General features: G+C 45.2%; 1 protein-coding gene across 2 annotated transcripts in view; it reads right to left on the bottom strand.

Moving 5' to 3' along the window:
* Positions 1-20,593, bottom strand: part of PCNX2 (pecanex 2) — a 313,350-nt gene that overhangs the window by 189,796 nt on the left and 102,961 nt on the right. For both annotated transcript variants that reach the window (XM_059397306.1, XM_059397305.1), the window contains exons 13-15: positions 16,899-17,070; positions 8,997-9,107; positions 7,055-7,146 (exon numbers count right to left, since the gene is read on the bottom strand). In XM_059397306.1, coding sequence (XP_059253289.1) covers positions 7,055-7,146; positions 8,997-9,107; positions 16,899-17,070 — 375 coding nt within the window. The remainder of the gene's footprint in view (positions 1-7,054; positions 7,147-8,996; positions 9,108-16,898; positions 17,071-20,593) is intronic.

The following is a 20,593-nucleotide window of genomic DNA, read 5'->3' as shown; positions in this document are numbered from 1 at the left end:
TATCTTCTAAAATCAATGGGAGAGTATTGGTATAATTTCATCCCTCAATGTTTGGTAGAATCCATGAGTGAACCTATCTAAGCCTGGTGCTTTTTGTTTTGAAAATTTGTTAATTATTGATTCAATTTCTTTAATATACGCAAGCCCAATCAGATAGGACTTTCTTCTTGTTTGAGTTTTTCACAGATTATGTCTTTCTAGAAACTGGTCCATTTCATCCAAGTTATCAAAGTTGTGGGTATAGAGTTATTCATAATACTCCTTTACTATCCTTTTAAAGTTTTTTTTTTAAGATTTTATTTATTTGAGAGAGAAAGAGTACAAGCAGGGGAGCAGGAGAGGGAGAGAGAGAAGCAGACTCCCCACTGAGCAGAGAGCCCGATGTGTGGCTCAATCCCAGAACCCTGGAATCATGACGACAGCCAAAGGCAGACACTCAACCAACTCAGCCACCAAACACCCCTACTATCCTTTTAATGTCCATGGAATCTGTACTAATATTTCCTCATCACTTTCTGTAATTAGTAATTTACATCACTGTTCTTTTTTTCTTAGTTGGCCTGGCTACAGGTTTATTGATTTTATTGATCTTTTTCAAAAACCACTCCTTTGTTCTGTAGATTTTCTCTATCAGTTTGTTTTTCAATGTCATTGATTTGTATTCTCATTTTTATTATTTATTTTTTGTTTACTTCAAAATTAATTTGCTTTTCTTTTTCTAGTTTTCTACGATGGATGTTTAGATTACTGATTTCACATCTTTCTTCTTTTTTAACATATGCATTCCACGTTGTATTTTCCTTCCAAGCATTGCTTTTGCTGAATCCTACTTCTTTTGATAAGTTGTATTTTCATTTTCATTTAGTTCAAAATATGGTTTAAATGTTTCTTGAGACTTCTTCTTTCACCTGTGTGTTACTTAGAAATGTGTTGTTTAATCTCCATATATTTGGGGATTTTTCATTCCATTGTGTTTTGAGAGCAGACACTGTATGCCTTTTATTCTTTTAAATGTGTTTATATGTTTATATGTTTTATGGCCCAGAATGAGGGCTCTCTTAGTGAATGTTCCATGTGAGTTTGAGGAGAATGTGCACTTTGCTGTTGTTCTACATGTGTCAATATATTCAGCTGGTTAATAAGGCTATAGAGTCCAACCACACACCTACCGAGTTTCCGCCTGCTGAATCTGTCCATTCTGACAGGGAGGTGTTAAAGTCTCCAACTATAATAGTGGATTCATCTTTTTCTCCTTGCAATTTTATTAGTTTCCCCTTCACATACTTTGATGCTCTGTTGTTAGGTGCATACACCTGTGTCCTCTTGGAAAATTAATCCTTTTAATACTGTGCAATGCTATTCTTTATCTCTGAAAGTCTGTTTTATTGGTCTGAAGTCTGAAATTAGTATAGCTATTCTTGCTTTCTTTTGATTAGTTTTAGCACGGTATATACTTCTCCAGTCATTTACTTTTAAGACATAAGTGTCTGCATATCTAAAGGGGGTTTCCTGTGGACAATATATAGTGGGGTCCTGTTCTTTGACCCTCCCTGACAATCGCTACCTTTCACTTGGGAGTGCCTGCACCACTGATATGCACAGTCATATTGATACAGTTCGATTAATACCAGCTCTATTCGTTACTATTTATTCATTGCTCTTGTTCTTTGTTCCTATTTTTGTCTCCCACTCTTCCTGCCTTTTGAAGTTTTAATTGATTTTACATGATTTCATTTTCTCTCCTTTATTAAGACATCACTTATAGTTTTTTAAAAAAACATTTTAATGGCTACCCTGGAGTATGTAATATACGTTTCTAGTTAAGTCAAGTCCACTTTCAAATAAAACTCAATCACTTTATGGAAAGTGCAAGTATCTCACAATAACGATATACTTGTATTTTTGAATACATGGTTGCAATAAGGATAGAAAAATGAAAGTGTTTACTTATTTCCTTCTCTGGTAATCCTCCCTTCTTTATGTAGTCATGAGTCTCAGATCAACATTCTCCATTCCCTGCAGAACTTCTTTTAATGTTTCTTGCAAGGCAGGTCTACTGGCAACAAATCTCCTTCAACAAATCACTTCTGAAGGACAATTTTGGGGGTTACAGAATTATAGGTTGGTGGAGTTTTGTTCTCTCCACCCTTCTAACTATTTCACTCTCCTCTTGTCTCACTTCAATAGTTTCCTGTCACAGTCAGCTCACGTTGCCATAACAAAATACAGTCTGTGTATCACTAAACAGTTATCTTAAACAACATCAATCTATTTCTCACAGTTCTAAAGTCTGGAGGTCAGAGATTATGGTGCTGGCCCAGTCGCTCTCTTCCAGGTTTGCAAATGGTCACGTGCTCTGTCTTTACACAGCAGTGACAGAACGAGATCTGGCATCTCTCTCTTCTTACAAGGGCACTAATCCCATCATGAGGGCACCACCCTCGTGACCTCATCTAAACATAATTATCTCCAAAAAGCCCATCTCCAAATACCAGCCCACTGGGGATCAGGATTTCAACTTATGAATTTGGGGAAACAATTCTGTTCATAGCCGTTCCTGAGAGAAGTCAGATAAAATCCTGACCTTTGCTCTCCAAAGGTAAGGTAAGGATATTTATTTCCTCTGTTTTCTTTCAAGATGTTTTCTTTAGCTTTGATTTTTAGCATTTTGAATGATAGGCACTTGTTTAGTTTTTGTTTTTGTTGTTAGGGGTTTTTTGAATTTATCCTGTTTGGGGTTTTTTTGAGCTTCCTGAATCTGTGGTTTGGGGTCCAATATTAATTTGGGGAAGATCTCAGTCATTAGGGCTTCAAGTATTTTTTCTGCTCCTTTTTCTCCTCTCCTTCTGACATCTTCATTACACATGTTACACTTTTTGCAGTTGTCCCACAGTCCTTGGATATTTTGTTTCTTCAGTCTTTTCTCATGCCAAAATGAATTAGAAGTTTTTGTAGACATCACCTTAAGCTCAAGGATTCTTCGGCGGTGTTCAAAGGCATCCTTCGTTTCTGTTACAGTGTTTTTGTTTTCGTTTTTTAATTGCTAGCATTTCCTTTTTGGTCTTCCTTAAAATTTTCATCTTTCTGCTTACATGGCCCATCTGCGCTTACAGCCTGTCTACTTCATTCATTAGAGTCATTAGCATATTAATCATAACTGTTTCAAATTCCCAATATGATAATTCCATCATCCCTGCCATATCTAAATCTGATTCTAATGCTTGCTCTATCCTTTCAAACTGTATTTTACGCCTTGTAGTATGCCACATCGTTTTTTACACACTGGGCGAAAAGACCTGGGGTAAACCAGCCTTTACTGATGGGGTGGCAAGGCATACGGGGAGTATTCCACGGTCCTGTGATCACTTCTGAGTCTTTCAGGGACCCTGTGTCTGGACTGTGAACTCTGTAAGTGCTTCTGAGTCCCGTCCACATTTCAGGTGGGACAGAATGGCCAGAATGGGTTGGATTGGAGTTGGTGTTTCCTTTTGCCCACATGGAAGGCTAGAGCCAACTGGAGTTTGGGATTTCCCTTATTCCAAGTCATTTAGGCTCTGACAAAAATCCCCGTAGTTCAGGCTGTGGTGAAATCTTGAGGGCAGGCCTTGTTAAGAAGAGACTAACGCTCTAATGTATTTCAAAATGGCTACTCTTCCCTTCCACCTGCTGAACGCAGGCAGGGATTTTTCTCTGATATTCACAGGGAACCTGTTTAAGGGCCTGGAGGTAAAATGCACAGAGGTGTGGGCTGTCCCTGATGACTGGGTCCCCTGGAGGTCTGAACTCCCAGACTTGCCCACACTGAGTCTCCAGCAACACCTAGCTGGCAGTTCAGGTTTTCCTGCCCTGGGACTTGTTCCCACAGAGGTTTCTGCTCCTGGGTTCCTGCTCCAGTGAGACGTGATTCCCCGTATTGACCTATCTCTCTCTCTGACTTTGGAAGGAGCCAGCTGCTTGCTTCTTGCCTTCTCTGGTGGATTTAAAAAAAGAGCTGTTGATTTTTTAGTTTGTTCAGCTCTTTACTTATTGTAGGATGGAGATACAACTTTCAGACTCCTTACATGCTGGACCAGAACCTGGAAGCTGGTACTTGTTTCCAAGGCTTCCAAGGCAATTCAGTGGGGAGAAGTTAGTCTTTCCAGCAGTTGTGCTAGTGAATCTCAATCTTTACTTCATCTCATACATAAAAATCAACTCAAACTGGATCACAGATCTAAACATTAGAGCTACAACTACCTAACTTCGAGGAAAAAATATTTGTGACCTCATGTTAGGTAAATATTTTTAGATAAGATGTAAAAAGCACAGACCATAAAGTAAATAATTGACAAACTGGATTTCCTTATAATTAAACACTTGTGCTCTTTGAAAAATGCTGTTAATGAAATGGACAGAGAAGCCAAGAACTGGAAAAAAATATATTGCAATATATATTTGTTAAAGGACTTCAGAACATGTAAAAAAAATTTTATACCTCAATAAAAACATGTAGTGCAATTTTTTAATGAGAAAAAAAGACTTCAACGTAGTTTTCACCAATGAAGATGCATTAAGTAGCAAGCAAGCATACGAAGCCTACTCAACAGCATTCATTATTAGAGAAATGCAAATTATAACTACAATTAGACACCAGTTCATTATAGGAGTACTATTTTTAAAAACTAGTGAAACATTAAGTGCCAGGAAGACTCTGGAACACTTTGAAATCTGAAAGATTATGAGGGGATCTAAAATGGTACACACTTTGGAAAACAGTTTGGCAATTTCTTAAAAAGTTAAATATTAACAAACCATGTGACCCATCAATACCACTCCTAGGTCTTTACTATGTATAAATAAAAGCACATATCCACACTAACAACTACACACAAATGTTTATAGAAAATGTGGTATATATGCAGGGTCGACTATTATTCAGCCATAGAAAGAGTGAAATCTTGCCATTTGCAATGACATGGAGGGAGCTCGTAGTTTAATGCTAAGGGAAATAAGAGAGACATATGATTTCACTCATGTGTGGAATTTAAGAAGCAAAACAAATAAGCAAAAGGAATAAAAGAGAGAGAGAGAGAGATAAACCAAGAAACAGACTCCTAACTATAGAGAACATACTAATGGTTACCAGAGGGCGGGGACGCCCCCCCCCGCCCCACCCCGCAGGGCGATGAGTGAAACAGGTGATGGGGATTAAAGAGGGCACCTGTCATGATGAGTGCCAGGTGTTGTATGGACGTGTTAAATCACTATATCGTGCACCTGGAACAGATAGAATGGTGTATGTTAACCCGCATTAAACTAAAAACTAAAACAAAACCTTCAAAAATACTTGCATCATTAAAAAAATTAAAAATTTAAAACTTAAAAATGGATGAAAAATAAATATGTACACAAACAATGAAACACAACAGAGTACATACCATACAAACAGCCCTGCAAGTAAGTGCCTGCAACCCCGAAATTTTATAGGCAGCTGTTTTACCAAAATGAACAGAAAGAGGTCCTCAGAAGGGCAAGGACTCAGAAAATAACTACTCCAGTACTGTTCCTGAATAAAATACCTGGCGTCCTGTGACAGCATAAAGAAATGCATTCAGAAGAAAGAACATGCGATTTGCCATGTAATTGTTGTTCTGCACAATAAGATAAACATGGCGACAGGGTCACCACCAACACCTGAATTACCTTTGTGTATTAGAAGACAGACTCTTCCTCTTTCTCCCCCTTTCTTTATATGAAAGAAAGTATCTATATGGAATGGACGGAAGGAGTGAGGGAGAAAATTATCCTGTGGACAATCACAGACAGAGTCCATGGGAATGCCCAGGGAGATAATCATATCACACTCCTTCCTTTGCACAACGGGGAACAGAAAATTATCTTCCTGCCACCCACAACCATATGTTTAATAAGATTTTAAGTTACTCGTTTTAAGAAGTTAGCAAAGGAGTGTCACTGGATAGCTATTAAGAAGCCTTTGGAACATGCTTTATTTTTATTTGCTTTTGTATGTTTAAGTTTTATTTTATCAAAGAGGTATCTGTTGTTTAAAACAGCAAAGGTAGGATGTCTATCAATTCAAGAAACATGTGTAGTATTAATTAACGTTTTTCCAGAACAGAGATGCCCCGGACATTCCGTGTGTTACTGTCTTCAGACGTTATAGAAACTCTACAGTTTTATGACAGTGAAAATGAGCAAGAGGGTCCCCAGCCTACAGCACCTCATGGCCCAAAGGCCTGCTTCCTGCGGGCAATGCTTTCCAGCTGTTGCTTCTGCACCTATGACCCTATTTCCAAATAACTCGCTTGTTGTATTATTTCTTGACTTTTTCCAATTTTAGATATTATTTACCAACTTTCCGGTGTGGAGGACAAGGTTAAGATGGTCCCAACACAACACTCACTCACACACCCACACAGTGGCACACACAAACACACAACCAAACGGACACCCTCCCCTATTTTTCCATTCTCCATGTAACCATTATTCAGGGCACCATAAACGCAAACTGCTGTCCACAGCTGAGAATCGTTACCTTTCTCTTCGGACACAGCTTTTGTGTTTTCCTAAAGTTAACGCTCATCTTGGTTTTCATCTTCTCGGGCCCCCCGGCCGCCAGCCTAGCTTCAGCTCTCTCCATCTGGATAAATCGACGGGCCATCTGTTTTCTAGATCTTAAAATCTTGTTGCTATCATCTCCGCTCCTGTTCTCTGTCCACGAGGCATCAGGCAATTCTCTCTCCCGTCTTTTGAGCGATATTCAAGAAGATGGAGAAGGCGACACACAGGTCCTCCTGACCACCGCGCTCAGCAGGGGCTCCGGCAGGGCCGGTCATGATGCCGGGAGACAACCCGGGGCTTCGGTGCTCCCCCGCAAGGCACATGCTCCGGGTGTCGTCAAATACCACCCAGGCCCCACCCCGCAGGCCCCGCTCTCCTGATGCGCTCAGATCCCGTGTCTTTCATGGCTAGAGGAACACTTGCGTTCGCTTAAACCGCCAGCGGGCGTAATGGACGGGAGGAGACGGGAGAGGCCCTCGCGCCTCCCACCTACCTTCACGGCGCCGAAGCAGAAGGCGTGGAGCAGGCCCGCCGCTGCCGCACTCCGGGCCACACCGTAAACAGCCGAGGTCAGGCCTGAAACGGCTGCAACACAAACACGCACAGGCTCACAACCGAACACGGAAGATAGGGCCAAGACGAGGTTGTAGCTTCCGACTGCAAAATGCCAAGCATTTTGGCCCCCACGGGGGCCAAGAAAACCTCTGCGGGGTCAGTCGAAAGTACCCGACGACTTCGTGCAAAAGGAGAGAGAGACACTAACCGTTTACCTAAAAATTGCGCAGAAAAACACTGGAAAGGAATTCCTGGCAACATTCTTAGAAGACGTGTGAACACGTCCAGCCTGAGGAAGGGAGGCCCCCCGGCTTACAGCGGGGCGCCGCGGCCAAAATAAGCAGCACAGATGAAGGCTCCCGCCGAAGAAAGGGCGGACACGGCTCCGTCTAACAAACGGGCAGTGCTCGTGTGCGTCCGTGCGTGTGTGTGCAACCGTGGGTCTGTGTGCGTCCGTGCGTGCGTGTGTCTGTGTGCACCCGTGCGTGTATGTGCGTCCGTGCGTCTGTGTGCGACCATGCGTCTGTGTGCGTCCAGGCATGTGTGCGTCTGGGCGTCTATGTGAGTGCATGTGCGTCTGTGTGCGTCCATGCGTCTCTGTACGTCTGTGCGTGCATGTGCGTCTGTGTGCGTCCGGGCGTCTGTGTGCGTCCGGGCGTCTGTGTGTGTCCGTGAGTCTGTGTGCACCTGTGCGTGTGTGTGTGTGTATGTGCGTCCGTGCGTCTGTGTACGTCCGTGCGTGTGTGCGACTATGTGCGTCAGTGCATGCGTATGCATCTTTGTGCGTGTTAGCGCACATGAGTACATCTCTGTGTGTGCATGTGTGCGTCCGTGTGCGTCTGTGCCTGTATGTGCGTCTATGCACGTATGTTAACGAATGTAAGTGCATCTGTGTGTGCATGTGTGCGTCTGTGTACATCCGTGCATGTGTGTGCATCTGTGTGTGTCCGTGTGTGCATCCCTATATGTGCACGTGTGTGCATCTGTGTGTGTCCGTTCATGTGTGTGCAGCTGGTGTGTGCATCCATGCATGTGCATTAGCACACGTGAGTGCATCTCTGTATGTGCACGTGTGTGTCTGTGCATGTGTGTGTATGTGCATCCATGCGTGTGTGTTAACGAACGTGAGTGCATCCCTTTGTGTGCATCCAGGCATGGGTGTGCATCTGCGCGTGTGTCCATGTGCGTGTTAGCACACATGAGTGCATTTCTGCACATGTGTGCATCTGTGTGTGTTTGCGCATCTGTGCACACGTGCATGCATGTGCATGTGTGTGTGTGTGTGTGTGTAATGAGGGGGGAACAGTACTGGCTCACCAGCTGTGCTGTCGCTTCATGTACGATTTCACTTCATTCTTAGAGGGAGGGACTCTAGGCAAGCCGTGTGTGTATTTCCATTTAGAGAAGAGTAAACTTTACAGTCAAGCAACCAGCACAAAGTCTCCAGCTAAGGGCTAAGCGAGGTTTTAGCCACTGCCAGCTGAATCTAGAGTGGTGTGTCAAGGAAAGGTCACCCGGGTGAGAGACACGGGTCCCCTGTCTGTCCAGGTGCACACAAGAAGTAGCTCAGTGTTAAGGACAAAGAAAACTGAGCTGGGGGCACCTTGGTGACTCATTTGTTAGACGGCTGCCTTCACTCAGGTCATGATACCAGCGTCCTAGGATCGAGCCCTGTGTTGGGCTCCTTGCTCCACAGGAAGCCCGCTTCTCCCTCTTGCACTCCCCCTGCTTGTGACTCTCTCACTGTCTCTGTCTGTCAATTAAATATATAAAATCTTAAAAGAAAAGAAAGAACACCAAGCTGTCTGGACTCCATTCCATGCAGCCCTTATCAGAACTTTAGACTCTTTTACAGGAAGACTGGGATGTAGATGACTTACCAGAACCTCCGAAAAACAGCGTGTCAATTTGTTCCAAAAGATAAATGCAGAAAGTGTTGATCTGCGGGAAGAGCCCGAGGAGGGAAATTGCAGGGAAGCAATATAAAAATACTGGAAGTGAACAGACAAAACAGACAGTAAGTGTGCGGCAGGTGGCCCCTGGTCCCCGAGGCAATCCTGCCTGCTCCCCTTCCAGCTCCCAGCCACCCCACCCCTGCCCACATTCTGGAGGCAGTTCTGGACTTCTCGCACTCCTAGGAGGAGGGTCTGCGAGCCCAGTGGAAATGTGCTCGTGGAAGTAACACGGGGCTGCGTCCGAGGAAAAAGCCCAGGAAAAGAACACAGGTGAGCGCAACACCTAGCAGAGACCTCAGATGGTGAGGGACACGGTGGACCAGTCCGCAGTGTTAAAGAGCGGGCTTGCACCTGGAGGGCGTGAGGGTCAGGGGACGAAACTGGGAAACTCCAGGAACAGGTAAAGCTAACGGCAGTAGGTAGGCAGCTCTCTCCCTGCATGGGGGTAGGAGGTGTCAACTTGGAGCTGGGAGCTCCTCATTTGGGGCTTGTCCCCAGGAGCATTTGAGGTCTTGAGACCTGAACGCCACATGAAATTCAAGGTCAGTGGGAACTCCAAGTTCGCAGAGGAACAGGGGAGGGTGGTGATGAGGAAACCACACACGGTGACAGTGGGACAGTGACAGGCCTGACCTCCTGGGGACTGGAGCATCTGGGACATGAAGGCGACCCTGCCTGACCAGAGGAAGAGGGTGCCCCCACCCAGAATCGGAACAGTGCATCTGGGCAAGACATCCACATGCCAGGATTCCGTGTTTCACAGAGATCATTCGTTGGAGGAAATCGAACATGCTAGAGCCGCATTTTACAGTTCTGTCCCTGTCATTCCCTCTTCCACACGTGTATGCAACTTGGGTCTCATAGAACACAGAAACTGCCATTCCCTCTGCTGTGACACATCTGTCTTCTGTCTCAGTTTATTGAGGAGAATGTCAGTGAAGTTTGATCCTGGTAAGCCCCAATAAAACTAAGGAAATTTGATTTGAAAACCCATATGCCTGAACTTTGGAACATAGACCACAGTTGACAGCGGGAGTGGGGATGGTGGGGGGCGGGGGGCTTCACCAACTTCTGAAAATCAGAAATGCACATTTTCCATCGTGGAACCGTACAAACGAGAGTCCTCGCATGTCATGTGCCCTTGCTAACAGTGGCTTGAAAGTATGGGACAAATCCTTCTATAATACCAAGAGAATATTCCAACGTTCTTGGGTTTGAAGCCATATTTTGATACACGTGGTGATTATGCTGTAATGTTTTCTGTGGCAAGATTTCAATGATATTGCAATAATCCAGAGCATCTTGTGAGGAATCCACTTCTCAATCAAAGTAGGGAATAGGATACAAATACTGATCTGCTGGTGGACATCACTCTATAGGACACAATTGTTTGTTTGTTTTCAGGTTTTGTGAATGGAACTCAGAGATATGGGAAAGATAGAAGAAAAAGAAATTTGGGGTGTCTGGGTGGCTCAGTGGGGTTGGGCAGCTGACTCTTGGTTTTGGCTCAGGTCATGATCTCAGGATCCTGGGATGGAGCCCCACACAGGGCTCTGCCCTCAGTGGGGAGTCTGCTTTGGGTTTCTCTCTCTCTTTCTCTCCCTCTGCCCCTACCCACCCCCTACTCTCTCTGTCTCCCTAAAATAAATAAATACATCTTTTATAAAAGGAAATAAGTTGAAATTTAATTTATAGAACATAGGAGCATCAAAATTTTATTCTCTGAACTTTGAGATTCACACCCCGCAAGGAAGATGACAGGCTACACTGTAGTCTGGAGTTCTCTTGTCCAGGGTAGGGGTGGACGGAAGGCATGGTGAGATCGCATTAGTTCACCTCAAGAGCTGTGTGTGTGTGTGTGTGTGTGTGTAAAACTACACCAAGAATGAAGAACTCCAGGGAGAAGTATGGGTGTGAAAGAAAATTTTAAAGCAGCTGAATACTGGAAACTGGTCACCAACGCAGGTGTAAGGAAGCGTTTTCTGTAAGAAACACATTGGGTAATGAAACCTCAACTTGGAAGGGAAAAGGACGAGAGCCAGTGAACTGTGTCTTGAGGGTGATCCGTTGGAGAGATGGCCAGCAGAGGCGGGAAGCCACAGCTGGGCGCACAGAACAGCGGCTCACTGCAGCCACCGAGGAGCCCAGCATCGAGCTCCTCTCCAGGATGTTTTCGAGCAGAAGATCTGTGGGCTTTAAAATCCAAGCCAGGGAGGTGGAAGGAGAGAGCAAGGCGGAGGCAACGTATCTCATCTGTCCTGCTGTAACTCACGTGAATAATAATAATAAAAAAAAGCAACCAAATGTTTCCTGCATTAGTAGGGCAATTAGAAAATCATGCTTGAAGTTGCTGAGGTCATTTTGCCCTTTTTCCAAAAAAAAAAAAAAAGGTTCCTGTGGCTGTCAGCAATTTTCCCTGTGAACAAAGATTTTTTTTTTTCTTAGCATAATACTGAGAGGGTGTATAATTTTCTCTCACGGCTACTCCTCCTTTTCCCTAATGATTACCATAAATGCAGAAATTTCTAGTATGGTTCCATTTCTTTATAAGCAACACTTACAAATAAAAACATTGTAACTTGCTTGTTTCTTTTTTTTAAATGTGAACAATGATATTCATTACTATTCTATCCCATGACTATTGCTGTTGCGGCTTTGGGGCGAAAACAAGCAGAATTAAAATAGCATGGAAATAAAACTGAAGCCTAGGGAGTCGATGGGAATATATACAGTGTGTGTCTCTAGTGTGCCGTATCTCTGTGTTAACCCATTGTCCTGCCTGTGACCTGCACTGAGCCCTGGAACCAGTATTTCTAGAAGGGGGTACATTCCAGTAAGTTGTCCCCAAACCTCCACCTATCTCTAAGGTTGGCATTATTGAAGTTGCCTTGTTGTAGGTTGTCCTAAGTGAGTGAGTTAGGGTTAGGGTTAGGGTCTGAGAAGGACCCATATAGTCCCTTCTATAACGGACAGCCACTCTTCCCGCCTGAGCCCCTTCCAAGTGAGGACCTCATGCTTCAGTAGGCAAGCCCGGGCTACCATCGGACAGCTCTAACCCAAACCATTTTACGGGTCTCTTCTGCAGTGAGCCGTGATGCACCTGCCATGGGTTGGGACTAGTTATTACGGCTGCAACCGCATAGAACCACCACTGTGGGGACATCCGTCTTTTGCCCCATCTCCAGACACGCTGCAGCCCGTTCCTCAGGGCACACTCTAGCACTGCTCCTGCTCCTTTTGAAATACGACACGAAGAACTGAAGACCTCTTGGCTTCCTCATCTGTGGGATAATTAGAAAGCCAACCTCCTCTTGTAGGCTTTCACTAAAGTGATGCTAGTGGGAAGTATTAAAATTGTAGCCCAGAGGTTCCTATCTCTGACTGAGCAAGCTAACGAGGACTGACTCCGCGGTCCCTTCCCCTTCCTCCCGGAAACATTTTGTGCCTTTTGACGAAAGAGAGAAGTGCCCACAGGAGTATTTTGAATATACAGCAGGGGTCATAGAAGGAAAAATTAGGTAAAAATATTAACCTCAGTGTTTCTCTGTCTTTCATTCTCCCCCCCCCCCCCCATAAAAATCAACAAGCCCTGCCACTGACCCTGTCTTATGTCCCCAAGTTTGGCCCCCAAGTCCCCCACCTCCTGGCGCGTACATCCCGCCTTCTTCCATTGTCCTACTATCTGATGGGGATGCTTGCCTTTGAGATGCTGCTCTCCTCGCATGAAACAGGAACAGAAGCTCTCCATCTTCCCCACGAGCCCAATTCCCACCGGGGTCATCTCCCAGCACTGGTTCACATCTGACCCCATCTGCCCTGAGAGGCGGATGGGGCAGGGTTAGCTCTGGCTGAAAGCAGCAGACGCGAATACTCCCTGCCCCTTTCCTGCTCCCTTCCCCGGCTGCCTCGTCTCTCTCTTGAGGGAGAGGTATTGTGCAGAAAGCAGGAGAGGCACCGGTAACAGAAACAGCAGCAGTAAGGCACCGGTTTAAAGAAATATTTCACATTCCCCAGCACCGGCTGGAAGAGGACCACAGCATGAGAAGCCCATGGCACTCTCGACTACACGACGGAAAACAAGGTCACGCGGGCTGAGTTCCTGCTTTTCTCTTGTCCTTTTTCTTAAATGCTCCAGGTGTCCCTCCAAAATGACACCTGTACACATGACCTCACCGGGTAATAGGATCCAGGTCATGGTCAAGTTACAGTGAGGTCATGAGGGTGGGCCCTGATCTAATATGCCTATTGTCCTCCTAAGAAGGGGGAATTTGGACACAGAGCCAGACACACACACACAGAGGGAAGATGATGTGACAGATAAGGGACAAGGCCATTGATGAGCCAAGGAGTGAGGCCAGGGCAAGTCCTTCACTTGCGCCTTCAGAGATCTTAAACTCCCAGCTTCCAGAACCACGAGACAGTAAATCTCTGATGTTCTCAGGCCCCCATGAGGAGTGCTTTGTTATGGCAGCTAGAGGAAACATACACGACTTTTTCAACCCAATACCCTTCTGTTCACTCCTCATTTTTCCTTCTCTCCTTGTTAGTCTCTGAACCTAACCCTGGCGGGAGCCACATACACACAGATCCCGTGGCAGTAAGGGACAGAGGGTGCAGAGCCTCCACACAGGAGAATCAATGACTTTGAACTGCCCTTGCTTTCCCTCATCAAGTCAGAAAATCAGGATACACCTCTGTCGCCTTCCTCTCGTTCCCAATGGCTCTAAATCCGTTCCACAATCTTCTCCTGCTCAGTGCAAATTAGTGTGTTTAACACATTCCCTCCACGGGGATTGCTATTGTTCTATTTTCCCATTTTTCTTTGTCCCAGAAGTCATTTAGCTGGCTTGCTCGCTTATTTACTGCTATTTTTACTTGTTACCGTGGACAAGCAGACAAAAATATCTCTTAAGGTAAAGCTTTAATGAGGAAAAGGGAATTCCAGAGAGAAAGACAAGGAAGGCCATATTCCCTGCCTCATCTCCTCCCCTCAGCGGAATTGGTCTGAAGAAAAATAAAATGAGAATACATGTAGCCAGTAGCTGATTTTAGAACAAGGGTTTCTGCTAAAAGTAAGACCTCAGGCTTTTACCAAGTACACTAAGGTCATACTTTTTGAGCCCTCGTAACATTTTGCCTTCTGATGCCAGGGCAAATCTGCTGTTGCAAATAACTATATGCGTTCAGTGGCATTGGCTTGTTTATAGAAGCAAATTAAAGAAAAAGAGAAATGAAAGACAACCGTGTACAGAAAAACAATTTCTACACAGAATGTATGACACCCTTTTCTTCTTCTTTCTCCAAATCACCTTCAGGAGGTGCTTATCGTGTCCCTACTCACTATAAGGGCCGAGGTGACCAGTCGGAGAACGACAGTGAATGAGTCTTCCAAACGCTCACCCGTACATTAATTTCCTTACGACTTAAACACACTTGTGTTCATTAGCCCATCCACTCAACAAGCATTTCTTTAGTCCCTGTATTTACCAGACACAACATGGGGTGCCAGGGAGTCGGTGTGAGAAAAAAGAGGCACGGGCTCTGCCTTGTCCTTGCCGAGCAGCGCACAGGCTAGAGAGGGCACAGACATTAGCCAAATAATCACAAGTGAACAGACGACTCCGAGATGGTTTGGTGCTACGGAAATATGGGTTATGGGGGCAGAGAAGATGGGGCCAAGCTTAGAGGAAATGGGCCATCAATTAGCACAGTCAAGGTTGTCCGGGGCACCCAGAACAGGAACACAAGGGATGGGGATGAGACGAGGAGTCACCAAGGTAGTTAGGGCTCCAGGTCAGACCCCCACATCCTTGTGACCTGTTCTGGGTGAAGCTCTGTCAACACTAACCCATGCTCGAGATCCTGGGAAAAGGTGGTCAGGAGGTACCCAAGATTGAGTGTGGGCTGCAGAGAAAGGAGGCAACCTTTGGACATGGACATGTGTTTCTTATTTTTAATATTTTATTTATTTATTTGAGAGAGAGACAGTGAGAAAGAGCATGAGAGAAGGTCAGAGGGGGAAGCAGACTCCCCGTGGAGCTGGGAGCCTGATGTAAGACTCGATCTCGGACTCTGGGATCATGACCTGATCAACCAACTGAGCCACCCAGGCGCCCTGGACACGTGTTTCTTGAACACCTTCCAAAATGCTTTCCTGCCCTCTCTGCTGCTAATCCCCAGGCACCCCTGGGTCCTTGCCCTCTGGACTCCAGTACTGCTGTCGGCAAGAAGACAGCAGGAAGGGACGGTCTCCAGCCTGCACAACTGTGCCTGGGCGTCTGTGTCTACTCAGACTCTTACTTTTTCATTGCTTCATCTCAGAAGGGAGTTGGGTCAGTTCATTTATAGGAAGGTAAAAGTTTCCAAAATTCTTTCTCAGGGTGTGTGTGTGTGTGTGTGTGTGTGTTCCAACTGACAGAACTTCAAGTAATATAAAAAAAATAAAGTGAAAAATATCCGAGAGGGTAGTAAGTAGCAAATATTCTTGGGCAAGAGGCACAGCCTGGGAACCTAATCATGGGATCAGTTCGCCCCCCCATCCCACCCCCCAACTCCATGTTTCCTACTTGAGCTCAGAGATTCTCTAAGCACGGAGCCTGACCCTTCGCTATTATTGAGCTACTCAGCCCCTCCCATGATGTAACAGGAAGAGAGATATAGAGGACACAGACAAAGGTGGGCTGGTGGGGGGCTGCGTGTGGGGGAGTGGCTAGTTTACTGCCAATACAGTAGGAAGAAGAATGGGGGGATAGTGGTTGGGAAGGAGAGTCAGAGGGCAGCATGTCTACCATGGTTGCCACCCATAAAGAACACAAGGATATGCCGTGTCTGGGAGCCCTTCCCAGTCCCACTGCAGAGACTCGGGGAGTTGTCATGGGGGCCAGGGAAAGAATGATGTGGAATCTCTGACTTTGAAAAGCTCCTCTTGAGTAAGATATTCACAGGGGCTTGTGTCTTTGGTGCTTGCCCTTTATCATCTCATTTGGGCAACGTGATCACAGCCAGTCACAGGCTGGCATGCGTGTCAACCTTTGCATGTCATGGCAAGAATTCTCAGAGCACTGGCAGTGATGTCTTCATAGCTGAGGACAGCACTGGGCCAGCCTTTCCACATAATAGTGATAATGACAATGAGAACAGCTAACACCTGGTGCCCGGCCCTGGTCCTCAGGCTTACATGTACTAAATCATTTAAAACTCGTACGGACCTCAGAGGTGGGTATTATTTTTGTCCCCATATACTGTTGAATTTTTCTCAAGGTCACACAACTAGCAAAGTAGCAGAGCTGGAACTCAAACAGTCAGGCGCTGAACCACGACCCTGGGCAGGTTCCCTTTGCAAACAGAGCACCTGACAAGAAACACTGCCTAGACCTTAGGGAGCGCCTAGAGGACCAGTGACGGGCTGGGTGCCTAGCACATCCGGGACGCTGCCTGGAATAAGAACCATGCACACTCAGGCTTTGCCAGAGTGTTTGTGCCACATGGGTGGGACCGTGACCGCCACCCCAGTGGCAAAACCACCCTGACCCTGGGGAGCCCCCAGTATCCTGCACCAGGCACCACAGCCCCTGGTCTTCTGCTACGACAGCATTACGCCTTCTTGGTCACGGACACCACATTCCTTTAGGATCATTCTGCTGCTGGATGCTGTGGGGCTCCAGCTTCCAGATCATCTTCTGAATGTGTACAGGTCAAACGAGAAATGCACATCTCTTCATCCAGTAATCACACAGGAGGTTTTCTCCCACTAGCAATTCAGAATATAAAAGGGAGACGTACCCACCCTCCTCTGTATTCTTCCCCACAGCCCCCAAGTTCACTCACCGATTAAGAGGTCCCTAGCTGACTGGAGGGACCTTGGAGAGAAGAGCTTCAGGCCATAGACAATGTAAGTGGGAGGGTGCCGGGCTTTGGCCCCTGTATTAAGAAGCAAAATAAGGCCACACAGCACACAAAAATAGATTGGTCTGCTATATGTTATGATTTGGTTGTGTCCCTAGAAAACAAACACAATGTCTGAATGGTACCTATTATTTTGATTAAGTGACAAAAGCTTCATAGTCAGTAATTCATATCATAATATCAAAGCCGTAAATCACATCCCCCCTCCGCAATAATGCACATACACAAAACACCAGGAAAAGAAAAAAAAACCAAAAACCTCGGATACTTATTCTGACAAGAACAAGAATATCGAAAAGAATGTTATGCCTTTCAGACTCAACAAGACTTAGCTGAAAATTTAATTACCATCCTTGGATACAATTTAGATCTAATTCAATGCTTCCCCAAGAGCAAAACATCCATTTGTATTGTTCATTTCAAGAGCAAAACTAATATAAGCCATTGGTTGCTTTACATGGTCTACCTTGAACCCTGCTATTAATAAGAAAGAGAATTATAAGTGGTGGGCTTTGATTTCCTTGTCTTGAAAAGCAAGATCGCACAGGTGCAAATTTATACCCGCAGAGATTGCATAAAATGTCTTAGCATAGCAGAGGGAATAATCCAATTTAAAAAAACTCACCATTTATATACATTTTCCTTTGAGGAAGACCAAAAACTTAACAGGTCTCATCTTAGCCCTCAAAATATTGTTATGAGGATAAGTAGAAACATTTTTATTCTTCTCCTTGAATAGATAGAAAAATTAGGGAAAAGATATAAAATGAAATTTTCCAGGAGAAAAGCCAATGAAGAATTTACATGTCATAAACCAATGCACAATTCGTAAGGTTCAAAAAAACCAACAAAAATGAATTAGGGGGAGGATTTTCTTTGCAACTCATGAACTACTTTGGGTATAAAAAGTAAAGATTAAAGTGATATGGGTTCGGATGTGAATATTTAAAGTCATTGCCTTGAATATGTTATATTTAGAAATGCAATTTAAATTGCCACTGCTTCTATAATAGAAATGGTCCTATTCTGAGACCATCTTTTAATAGGAAGGAAAACACAGGCTGTCCATGGGGGCTGGCTATGTTTGGCCCTGAGTCCAGACTCAGTCTTGAAAGGAATATTTGCACTCTTACAAAATTTCCTTTTGAATCCAACTGGGTCATAGATTAGTGGGTATGGGAATACTTCTGCGTTTAAAAAAAAAAAAATTGAAACAAAAGCCTAAGTGAAATCCTAATGCATTTTGTATCAAGTGAAAAGCAAACTAACTTGGTTGGTATAGACAGCTACTTGATATACAAACGCGTAAGCATATGAGATATTCCTCAAAATGACACTGCTTAGGATATAAAATTAAAGAGCTGCCTCCCTCTTGCCCTGATTCTTTCTTTTCCTAAAAGGTTAAAAATACATTTTCTAGGAATGGAAATTCTGGTCTTGAACAAGTTTGTGATATCATCTTAAATCTGCCAAGCTCAACTTTATGTATGAGCAGGGGAATGCTCCCTTCCTAATTGTAGTTTATGGGACAGAACTCGAGGCTGGTTCACTAGCAAAGAGCCTGCCTTCACCATCATGCCAAAGCTCCGCTTCCCTTCCTGGCCCAGGCTTTGGGTCCCTAAACCATTCTAAGCGTATCACTGGTGTGTGGCATAGACGCCACTTTTATTTTTCTCAATTCCTAACAACGCCTACTACAAATATCCGCTCCCCTGCTCCCCAATTCCTTCTTTCACATATGAATCAATCATCAGACCCCTGAGGATGGATGTTTCTTTCATCCAATAGAAAAATTCCACTCATCCCGCCAGCTAAAGTCTGATCAGTCTTTTTTACAAGTCATCCAACTGCTTCCCATGTGATTTCAACTTTAAAATACCCTGGGCGAGAGCCACAGCTTCAGCTGTGGGCATCTTGGAGACTGTCTGCGTGTGCAGCTGGATTTCCTATCAGCTCCCCCCCTACACACACACGTACAAGGTCGCAGGCCTGCCACAGTGTGGGCCACAGGCGTTACACATGGGTGTCCTCTGCTTCCTCGGTCCATGGGGCAGGAAAGGGACCCCTCGGACCTATGGAGTTTGCACACCTGCTGGTCCGGCCATGTTCAGGGACCCGGTATTTTTGTTGGCTGCTGTGAACAGCCAGGACAACAAGAGCTAACAAGTATCCCACTCCAGGCCCCACATGGTTAATCCTCGGTACAACGCTAAGAAGTATTTATTATTCTCATTCTGCCAAGAGTAAATGGAGGCACACATTCTATGCCTTCATTTTTTGCCAAATTAAGAAATCTGTCCCCAGCCTGAGGATCTGTGCTGGCCACTGCATCCTGGCTCCCAACAAGAACCAGGAAGAGGAGAGCGTTCAGCACCGGGACGCAGCCTGACGGCACGGAATTTCATCCACAACCATCATTCTTTAAGCACATACTGCGAAGCAAATACGAGGTCTGGGGGACAGCATCAGCAACAGTTTTCGGTGTTGACTTTCCCTTAAAGAGCTCTAGAGGGGGGAGAAGGGTAAGAACGATAACCGCAGGCTCCATCCACCGCCTGGGACACTGAGTTAGGGACCTTGAACCGCCACCACTAGCACAGGGGTTCACTGCGTCATAGTTTCTAACGATGGTGCAGGCTCACTGATTCAGACCTCATTGCTCTGCGCTTGTTGGTAAGTTCTTCTTTACTTTAGGGTTAGTAACTCAGCTGTCCGTTTAGAGTCATCTGAGCGTTTTTTTAAGTTGTTTTTTAAACTTGTATATTTTAGAGAGAGAGAGAAAACACAAGCAGGGTGAAGGTCAGAGGGAGAAGCAAACTCCCTGCCGAATGGGAAGCCTGAGGTGGGACTCAGTCCCCGGATTCCAGGATCATGACCTGAGCAGAAGGCAGTCGCCCAACTGATTGAGCCACCCAAATGCGCTGTCCGAGCATTTTTAACGATATGCTTCAATTCCCCTTGTGTGTGGAGCAAAAGAAGGAACACGGGGTGGGGGGGGCTTCTGCCCATGGAGAGCAGAGCCCGCAGAGAACCCGAGCCAGTGAGTAGGCTGTGACTCCCTCTTGGGGTGTAGAGGGGAACCCAAAACATTTCAGAGAAGGCAGTAGTAGATACGCAGCAACCAAAAGGCCAAATAACTCCTATCAGCTGTTAAAATGCTACTTCCATTTAAATACGGTTGAAATCCGATCAACTACTTTAACAATTGAAAAGGCGCAGGCAAGTGAGTTTTTGGAAGCTCGGTTTATAATTTCATATAGTTTATAATTTCATTTCACAGAATGATGTCTTTCAGGGCCAGCCTGCTAGCTTTCAGGTTTATGAATCTTGACAAACGGGTCGATGCTTTTGTCCAGCCAAGAGGGACGCAAGGCGGTTGCGGCAGTACCCCTCAGAGTGGGGCCGAGTGCCATCGCTCTGCCTGCACCACCTTAGACGCTGGCCCACCGCCTCAGCACGTCCCTCAGAGGCAGGGAAAGACAGACAAGAGGGAGGTCACCTAAGTTCCGCCCCTATTTCATGGCAGAAATCCAGTCGATAAAATTCAAAGAAGGCCATTTAGAGTGGCTCAGGCTTCAAAGAACACTTTTTTGGAGCAAAGCAAGTACATAACCGAA

The sequence above is a fragment of the Mustela nigripes genome, chromosome 4 (assembly GCF_022355385.1).
Source record: "Mustela nigripes isolate SB6536 chromosome 4, MUSNIG.SB6536, whole genome shotgun sequence".
Taxonomy (NCBI): domain Eukaryota; kingdom Metazoa; phylum Chordata; class Mammalia; order Carnivora; family Mustelidae; genus Mustela; species Mustela nigripes.
Note: the sequence above shows the minus strand (reverse complement) of the source record. Positions and strands in the feature narration are given on the sequence as shown.